The 9,487-nt window shown below is 66.4% G+C and overlaps 2 protein-coding genes across 2 annotated transcripts; one reads left to right on the top strand and one right to left on the bottom strand.

Annotated features, from left to right (window-relative positions):
* Window positions 1–5,012: 5,012 nt before the first annotated feature.
* On the top strand, window positions 5,013–6,757 carry HPCA (hippocalcin). Its single transcript, XM_069875030.1, has 3 exons — window positions 5,013–5,646; window positions 6,251–6,356; window positions 6,581–6,757. Exons 1-3 carry the CDS (start codon window positions 5,269–5,271, stop codon window positions 6,676–6,678), a joined length of 582 nt encoding a protein of 193 aa, XP_069731131.1. The 5' UTR covers window positions 5,013–5,268; the 3' UTR covers window positions 6,679–6,757.
* A 256-nt stretch (window positions 6,758–7,013) lies between these two features.
* Window positions 7,014–9,373, bottom strand: TMEM54 (transmembrane protein 54). The gene is made up of 6 exons (XM_069875029.1): window positions 9,201–9,373; window positions 8,528–8,721; window positions 8,108–8,167; window positions 7,781–7,954; window positions 7,576–7,710; window positions 7,014–7,447 (listed from the first exon to the last, which is right to left on the bottom strand). Exons 1-6 carry the CDS (start codon window positions 9,211–9,213, stop codon window positions 7,355–7,357), a joined length of 669 nt encoding a protein of 222 aa, XP_069731130.1. The 5' UTR covers window positions 9,214–9,373; the 3' UTR covers window positions 7,014–7,354.
* Between the last annotated feature and the right edge of the window lie 114 nt (window positions 9,374–9,487).

Genomic DNA, 9,487 nt, shown 5'->3' with positions numbered 1-9,487 from the left:
GGGGGGCTCAGCCCTCGCCAAATGCAGCCGCACGTGTCTGTGCTGGCGAGCGCGGCTGAAGGAGCTGGGGTCTGAGCACAGCCGTGCAGGGGGGGCTGCAGGCCACGCTCCTGCTTCCCCTTGGCCTTCCCTTGCCAGAGCAGGAGGCTGGGCACGAGACCCCGCTGCGTGCCGGGCTGCTGCCGGTGACCCCTCCGTGGGCTCTGCACCCGCAGCGGGACCGGGAGCCCTCAGCTCTGAGGCAGGCGCAGCCGAACCCCCTGAAACGCAACTGCGAAGTCGCAGCAGGACAGCGATGGTTCCCTGTATCCGCAGCGATGGTTCCCTGGCTCCGCAGCGATGGTTCCCTGGCTCCCCAGTGATGGTTCCCTGGCTCCGCACGGGGAGCCCCAAATCCCCCGGCAGCTGCGAGATGGAGGTTTTGCAACAGGGAAAGGGCAATGCCCTGCGGCCGGACTCCTCACCAGCCCCAGGCTGGTGTCAGCTGGGCTGGACCCGTCCTGTGCCGACAGCGAGCGATGCGGCTGGGGTTTTGCCCCAGTTGCTCCTGGCAGATGCAGAAGGGCTGGTCCCCATCACCCTGCTACCTTCCAGGCTCCCACAAGAGGGTTTTGATGTATTCTGGTATTTTTCCAGAGACTGAACACTTTTAACACCATAATTGCCTGTTTTTTTCCTTTCACCCTTTCCCAGTAAAGAGGAAACGCTTGCTCTTTCCCGGCCTGTGGCATCTGCCACCTTTGGCAGGTTTTCCCAGACACCAGTCAGGCTGGTGGCCCCTCCTGGGGCTCAGGATCCGGCTGCCTCCCAGTGCACAGAGCAGCCCCTCTGCTTTCCCACCCCTGGGTGAAGCCTTTTGGGGTGTCCTGGTCCCTTCCGAGCTCCCGTCGCCTCCCCGTGTGGCACGGAGCCTCCTCGGCCCCTACCAAGCCCATCGCTATTCAAGTCACGCAGCGCCCATCGCGCGTCCCTGGCGTGCCAATTAAGTCACAGCTCTAATTACGCACTTAGGCTCGCCAGTCGATTCTCTTCCCTCTCGCATCCCCCAGACGGACATCTGGGAGGCTGCCAAGCATCCTCTTCCTCCCGCCTGGCGCCTGTCCCCCCTCACCCTGAAGGTGCTCAGCCCCGATGCCATGTCCCTGTGACATGGAAAACTGTCCCTAAGCCAGCGCTCTGGGGTTAAGGCCATCGCACGAGGCCCTTTTTGGCTGAGGCTGCCTCCTGTGCGCCCCATGAGGGAAATGATGTGGTTTGCTGTCCCCAAAGAGGGTCAGTCCCAGCCCCGGGATCCCCAGGGGACAGGGGTGGGATAGAACGATGCTGGCGGCTCTGGAAGAACCTGTGCTGCTGCTGCTCCCCAGGAGCCGCTCAGTCACCCTCAACCACCGCCTGCACCTCCCTGTGACACCCCAAGACCTGGTGCAAAGGCACCGAGCCCCCCATCGCAGACCTGACCCCTGGGGACCCTCACCAGGGGCTGCTCCAGGGCCTCTGAGCCCCAGCCTGGCTCGTGGGGGGACGCTGCGTGGTGGGGGGACCCGGCAGAGCTGGGGGAGAGCTGCACGGGGGCTGAGCGTGGGGGCAGTAAGGATGCTGTGGGGTACGGGGGGAGGGCTGTGCAGGGGGGGCTGGGGGGTGATTTGGGTTGCTGCCTGCCAGGCTAGCAGGGTGCAGGGGTCCCTCTGGGTTCAAGGGGTTCGGAAGGTGCAGGGGCTGCTCTCTGGGTTCAGGGGTTTCTTGGGGTGCATGGGGTGCAGCGGGTTCTCTCTGGGTCCAAGGGTTTCTTGGGGTGCAGGGGATGCTCTTGGGGTGCAGCGGGTTTTCTCTGGGTGCAAGAGTTTCTCGGGGTGCAGGGGGTGCTCTCTTGGTCCGGGGGTTCAGGGGGCACCTGGGGGTTCGGTGGCTCCAGGGGGTTCGGGGGCCCCGCTGGGACCCCGGTTCGAGTCCCGGCGCAGCTCGGGCCGCTGCTGCCCCCTGCCGGCCGCGCCGCGGGCTGCAGCCGGGACCCCCCGGACCCCGAGGGGACCCCCTCCCGGTGCCCCCCGAGCCCCCCGGAGCCCCCGACTCGGGCGGCGATGCCGGAGAGGGACCGCGGGGCTGGCGCCGGTGGCACTGGCGACAGCGTCAATGTCCTTAAACCCCTCCGGTCCCTCTCGAGGGGGAGACAAGGGCTGAGTTTGGCTCCAGACCCCCCCCCGGGCGCCCCCGAGCCAGACCCCCCGCTCTCCCCCGGGGCCGTGGCCCCCTCGAGGCGCCGGTGTCCCCGCAGCAGCCCCCGAGCCCCAGGTGGGACCCAGCGGGACGAGCTGCAGCCCCCCAGCCGCCCCCGGGCACCTCCCGGCTGCCCGGAGGGGCTCAGCGCCCCCAGACCCCCGGGCAGGAGGAGCTGGGGCTGTCCCCACCGCGGCTCGGGGAGCCCCGCGGGACACGGTGACAAACGCCTCCACGATGGGGAAAGCGCAGCTCTGCAGAGGTGGCACAGAGAACCGGGCACTGAGCTGCCCCCCACGCACCTTCCACCCCCCAGCCCTGCTGCAGCCGCACACCCCGGCTCTTCTGGGGACCCACCGATGCCCACGTCACCCCCAAACACGCCCCAGCTCCGTGTCGCGGCCCTGCCGAACACCTGATGCCACCGCGCGTGAGCCCAGGAGCCTCGGCTGGTGGGGACGTGGGGACATGGGGACATGGGGACATGGGGACGTGGGGACGTGGGGACGTGGGGACATGGGGACATGGGGACGTGGGGACATGGGGATATGGGGACGTGGGGACGTGGGGACGTGGGGACGTGGGGACGTGGGGACATGAGGACGTGGGGACATGGGGACATGGAGACATGGGGACGCGAGGATGCGCGGATGCAGCCACCCAGGATGGAGCCACGGTTATGAAACATCCCCGCATCCCCACGGCGCCCAGCGGAGATGGAGCGAGCGAGCGAGACCAGGCATCACAAAGGACTTTGTATTCCAGGAAGCCTATTAGAGATTTAAATTATACAAATGGGCTTTTTACCAAAGATCCTCATTATCTGGGCATTTGCTTTTAATCCTCGGCTGGTGCTGCAGCCCCTGCCCCACGACCCCGCAGCGGCTCTGGTCCCCTTCACAGTGTCCTCCGCAGCGTGGGGACAGGGACAAGCCCTGGGTCAGCGTGGGCCCGCGGAGAGGGGTCTGCGGGGCTTTGGGGAGACCCTGGTTTGGTTCGGCAGGGGCTGAGCGCCCCTTGCTTTGCCTTCTCTCCTCCCAGCTCGCCCCAGTAGCCCGACAGGCTGTGGGGATGGTCAGTTTGTCCCTTTTGGGGGCACGGTCATGCCTGGGTTTCTCTGCGGGTGAGGATGCTCCTGGATTTTTGGGCTGGAGCTCAAATCCTCAACCCCCTGGTGTGCCAAGCCCCGTGCCCCACTGAGCCCTGCCAGCCTGGGGACAGCAGCCGAGGCCACCCCAGAGCCAGCTCACCCCAGGGTGCAGGGGCACCGCTGCCCCCCAGGAGGGTCCCCCTGCAGCCCCCTGTGTGGCTGCTATGGCAACGCAGGAAATTTCTGCAGAAATCCCCACGAGGAAGAGGAGAAGAAGGCGGAGGAGGAGGACAAGGAGGGGGAACCTCCCACCCAGAGCATTGCCAGCACCCCAAGTCTGTCCCCGCAGGCAGCGGGGAAGGCATCGCAGCAGCAGCAGCATCCTCCTCACAGCATCCCTGCTGCGCATCCCGCCGGGATTCCAGCCCAGGGCCAGTGGGAGCCAGCACCGGCTCTTCTGGGGCTCTGACCCCCCCAGGGGACCATCCTGCTCCCCCCGAGACACAGCTGAGCCCCCAAACCGGCCCTGGGAGAATGAGCTGGGGTGCCCAGCACCACTGCCGGGAGCAAGGGGTGATGGAGGAGGCTGGAGCTGAGAAAACACAAAGGTTTGGGGTGGAGGGGATGAAGAGGAGGGGTAGGGGATGGGATGGGATGGGATGGGATGGGATGGGATGGGATGGGATGGGATGGGATGGGATGGGATGGGATGGGGTGGGAATCACTTGCCGCAGCCCCAGGGACCCTGTAAATCACTTGGTGTTTGATGGCAGAGTTCGGCGCTGCCTGCACCCCCACACCCCGCATTATCCTCTCTCCCTCCTGCAATCCATTCCAGCGCTGGGGATTAGAGGTGGGGGGGCGTTTAGGGCTGGGTTTGAGTAGGAAATGGGATGCTTTCAAATCAGCCTGCGTCAGTTGTGCCCTCTGTCACTCTCACAGAGGGGGATTAAAATAGATATGAAGATTACCAGAGGGGAGAGGGCACCCCCCACCCCGGGGTTCAACTCTCCCCGCAGCCTCAGCACCTACATCCCCTGGGAAAGTCTCCAGCCCTGAGGGCACAAATCTCTCCCTTTTCCTCACCCCCAGTGCCAGCCCCCACCCCGTACCCCTCTCCAAGCATCCTCCCGACATGGGATGGGGAGACACCACTGCAGCAGCTCTGACCACCAGTTCCATGTTTGCTGCCCAATCCCAGTCCCCAAACACCCTTTGGGCTCAATGCTGATCCTGCCCGACCCCACGGAAGGTTCCCAGCCCTGCAGAGCCCCCAGCCCCGCGGGTGCCCCACGCCCCCGCCTCCTGCCCCACTGCATCCCTGGGGGACCCTGTAACCCTCCTCACTGTCACCTGGGTTGCATGACAGGAGGCTGGGACCCCATCCTGACCCCCCCCAGCCCCCCTGTGCTCCTCGGGGGTGGCTCCAGGGGCATGGGGTGCGATGGGTCTCCCAGGAGTGGGGGCACCCCGAAGCGAGGAGGGGGCTCCAAGCATGACCTGCAGCCCCCAGCCTTCCCTGGGGCTCTCGCGCCAGCCGGAGGCATCAAATATTAACAGAGGAGCTGAAAATAACCCTCCTTCCAAGGGAGCTGACCCAGATCTGGGCAGCCCCAAAGCCAGGCTGGACCCGCAGCCCCAGCCAGCGTGGGGCTGAATCCTGCCCCCTCCCCTCCTCGTCCTGCCCCCTCCCCTGCTCCGTATCCCCTATATATTATGCAAACGAGCTATAAGGGCTTATTACGCAAACGCCAGGGGGCTGGCGCTGCCCGGTGCCTGGTGGTCAGCTGAGGACAGCGGGGATGGAGGGGTTGGCGTCGGTGCCTGCGTCTGCCCGGGTGCCCGGGGGCTGCCAGGGAGCACTGCCCCGTCCCCGTCCCCTCCTGTAGCACCAAGGACCCCCCCGAGCCCCACCAGCCCCGCTGCAGCCCGCGACCCCGCGGCGGCTGGCGCGCCCCAGTGCCATGGGGAAGCAGAACAGCAAACTGCGCCCCGAGATGCTCCAGGACCTGCGGGAAAACACCGAGTTCTCCGAGCTGGAGCTGCAGGGCTGGTACAAGGGTTTCCTGAAGGACTGTCCCTCGGGCATCCTCAACGTGGAGGAGTTCAAGAAGATCTACGCCAACTTCTTCCCCTATGGCGACGCATCCAAGTTTGCCGAGCACGTCTTCCGCACCTTCGACACCAACGGCGACGGCACCATCGACTTCCGAGAGTTCATCATCGCCCTGAGCGTCACCTCCCGCGGGAAGCTGGAGCAGAAGCTCATGTGGGCCTTCAGCATGTACGACCTGGACGGCAACGGCTACATCAGCCGCGAGGAGATGCTGGAGATCGTGCAGGTACCGGGCTCCCCAGCACGAGGTGCTGTGTGTCACCCTGGCATGACAGTGGTGTCCCCCCCTTTTACCCCAGTGCAGGGCTTGACTGTGCCTGGGATGGAGCCTCCGGCTGCCTGCAGGGAGCCGCTCGCAGAGCTCTGCAGCCGTCACCCTGTCCCCGGGCATCGCCTGGTCCTTCCCCATCCCAGGGACACCCCTTTGTCACCCTTTGTCTTCACGCTGTCCCCACTCCCCGTGCTCCCGGGGAGGGCTGGGTGCACCCTGGGGCAGAGATGTGTGACCAACAGCCCCATGGGAGACGCTCTCCTCGCCCAAAACTCAACTCGGTGGCATCAGCATCGGCAGGTGACTCGTGAGGCCGTCGTGGTGGCATCTCAGTGGGCATCTCCTCCCTGCGGGAGCTGCTCCCGTCTCGCTCCTGCAGCCGGGTTGCTTCCCTGGGGCTGCCACTCGCACCCATCCCGACTGCGCTGGGAGCTCGAGCTCCCCGGAGCCCCACGGCACGCGAGGTGTCGAACGGCACCCAGACCCCTGCTCCCTGTCCCAGGCGGGTGACGGCTGGACCTCACCACACCCCCCCTCATCCCCGTCTCCCTCTCCCCAGGCCATCTACAAAATGGTCTCCTCGGTGATGAACATGCCCGAGGATGAATCGACCCCGGAGAAGAGAACGGAAAAAATCTTCCGACAGATGGATACCAATAATGACGGTAAATGAGAGGAGATGGAGGGGATTAACAGAAAGGTCTCATGGCTAAATCCGGGGGTCTTAGACTGAGCGGCACGCGCTCTGATTAAATGGCTCGGTGCCCCGGGGCGGCGGGGGAGCCCCCATCGCGGGCGGGCGGGTGGGTGGGTGCCGGGGGTCCCCGCTCCAGTGGGTGCCCTGGGATGGGGCGGTGGCTGCCAGGCTGAGCCGTGTCCCCCCTCGCAGGGAAACTCTCCCTGGAGGAGTTCATCAAAGGTGCCAAGAGTGACCCGTCCATCGTGCGCCTGCTGCAGTGCGACCCCAGCGGCGCCGTGCAGCTCTGAGCCCCGCGGAGCCCCCGTCCCCACCGCCCCACGCCACCTCCCAGCCCCGCAGCCGCTCACCGACCCCTGCCCAGTCCCCACGGCCACATCCCCGCAGCCCCTCACGGGGAGAGATCCAGAGCCCGGCCGAGGAGGAGCGTGGGGTGATGGATCCCATGGCCAGGGAAGGATGGAGGCAGGGTCTGCCCCGAACGAGGACAGTGACCCCAGCACTGGGGGCTCGGAGCAGGGGAAGAACCCATCCCGGTGGGACAGGCTGGCAGCAAAGCCACCGCTGCAGCTCTGGTGGGCGCGGGGACACGGCCTGAGTGACCGTGTGGCTCAGGGCCCCCCAGCACCCCCCATGCATGCCCACAGAGCCGTGAGGCCAGCCCCCTCCCCACAGCCCCACGGCCAGAGCGCGGGGAGGGGACGCGCCTCTGGTCTTTTAATACCTGCAGAATAAAGTTTGTGTCAGTGCAGTCGGTGCTGGGAAAGGGATCGTTGATGCCAAGGGCAAAGCTCTCCCCTGCAGGTTCCGGATCCAGCCTGGTCACCTTGCTCTCCGCAGCCCCAGGTGACCCGAGGCCGTGGCGATGGGCTCCCTCGTCTTGGCCGGCGGCGTCCGAGGGTCGGGTTGGGGGGCAGCCAGGGAGGGCTGGCTGGGGCACATCCCCAGGGTCAGTCTTGTCCCCGCTCAGAGCCGAGCGTCCTCCCCGCTGTGCAGCCGCAGCAAACCCAGGCAGTGCCCGGCGTCAGCGCTCGCCACGGGGGCCGCCTGCAAGGAGACCTGCGAGCAGAGGGGCTGCTGAGAGCGGGACGGGGCGACGGCTCTGGGCTGGCACATCCCACCCTCCCCGGGAGCCCCCGAGCCCAGGTGGGTCCGTCCCAGGGGCGCAGGTTGGCACAAGGAGTCACCTTCCTGTGGTGCGTCGCGGGGCAGCAGCGGCCGAGGCGGAGCAGGTGGAGGGCGAGCAGGAGGCAGCGGATGCCGAAGACGATCTCGATCGCGTCGAGCAGGAGGGAGATGGTCCAGAGGGCCAGCGTGGAGCTCTGCGGGGACACGGGGCGTCACGCCTGCCCGCATCCCCAGCGCCGGCACCCACAGCCGCCCGGGACTCACGTAGACACGGGTGGGATCGAAGGGGCAGTCGCGGGCGACGGCGACGTCGGTGCAGGGAGCCAGCAGCGTCCGGCCCTGGCTGCCCAGCGTCAGCCCCACGGAGGCGGCCAGAGCCAGCAGGCAGCACACGCAGCCCAGGCTGCTGCTGGCGCTCAGCGCCACCACCGCCCATTTCTGCAGGAGAGAGAGAAGAGGCAGCACAAACCAGGGCCTCGCACGGCCGCTCGTCCAGCACCGGAGCCCAGGAGGCTGCTCGAGCCGGGGGACGTGGTGGCCGCACGCCCCATGGGGACAGGCAGGAGCAGGCAAGGGGCTGCGGGTGCTTACGAGGGCGGCCGGGGCGAGGTAGCGGGACAGCATGAGCGCAGCTATTCCACAGGAGATGGTCTGCAGGGAAGCACGGGAGGTCAGCAACACGTGGCCGTCCACCCCAAGGACACCGACCTCCTTTCCCTGTTGACATTGTCCCTGAAAGCTCCTCTGACCAGTTCGGCATCACACTGGGCAGTGCTCCATCTCCCCCGGTTTCAAGCCCCCGTGTGTTTCACCCCACTAGTTTGGGGCCAGAAAGGCTTATTTGGAGCAGTGAAAGGGTCACGGGGCTGTGTCTGTCCTGCATCCCACCTCCTGCCGCCCTTGTTTCCACACCACATCCATCCCACATCCTCCTGTGCCCCCCGCGAACATCCACCCCCATCCTGGATGCACCCAACGCGCCACCACGTCCCCCCGTGCGCCCCACGGTACCAGCAGCGCCGAGACGACGGAGGCGGCATTGGCAACGCCGTACTGCAGGGAGACGGCGTCCCGGGAGTCGACCACGAAGCGGAGGACGATGCCGTGGACAAGGGCGACCGTGATGAAGTTGAGGTGCCCGATGATGAGGAGGATGAGCCCCGTTCTCATGAGGAGCCTTTGGTGGCTGCCAGGATCGAGGTGGCCTGAGACACCGGGGTGAGGAGAGGTGGGCGAGGAGCTGCTGGAGTGGGGTGGCCAGCACCGAGCTGTCCCACCGGGTGTTTGGGGACAGCCCCAGGGGACACGACGAGGTGGCAGCCTTGCTATGCAAACCACCCCTCCAGCTGGCTCTGAGGGAGCGACACTGCCAGGCGTGGGAAGGGCTGGGGCTCCCCGGAGCCAGGAGGAAGGTCTGGGGAGAGCAGCTGCCCTTCAACAGCAGCTCCAGTGCTGGGTTTTGGCTCCCGGTGCTTTGAGGAGTGACCACAACAGCAGACAGGTTGTTCCCCCATAAGAAGCCACCCCAGGGCTGCTCTTTGTGTGCACCCACTGTCACCCAAGTGCTCAGCCCAGCTCCGTCTGAGCCCCTCAGCTCCCCTTCCTCTGTGCCTCAGTTTCCCCTGGAGGAGGGCAATGCTGGAGCACCCTGCTGGCACAACCACCCCACTGAACCCGGACTCACCCACTCGGCACATCCTCGCCAGGCCAGGATCAGGCCCTCAGAGCTCCTCAGTGTTCCTGGTGCCTGCCCTGCCCTCACCCCCTGCGCTGGCAGCCGGATCCATTGGGGTCTCGACTCGGCTGGGCAGGAGCAGGAGCAGGACCAGGACCAACCCACAGGAGCTGCAAACCTGCTGCGCCCCAATGTCACTCCAATTCCTGTCAGACCAGCTCCCCGGGATGAGCAAACCAATAACTCCACCTTCGCCAGCCTCTGCCAAGGGGAAGCACAGCCCCGTCCCCACCCCT

This window comes from Phaenicophaeus curvirostris, chromosome 23, assembly GCF_032191515.1.
Source record: "Phaenicophaeus curvirostris isolate KB17595 chromosome 23, BPBGC_Pcur_1.0, whole genome shotgun sequence".
Classification (NCBI taxonomy): domain Eukaryota; kingdom Metazoa; phylum Chordata; class Aves; order Cuculiformes; family Cuculidae; genus Phaenicophaeus; species Phaenicophaeus curvirostris.
The sequence above is the reverse complement of the archived record's forward strand: the minus strand, read 5'-3'. Positions and strand labels throughout refer to the sequence as shown.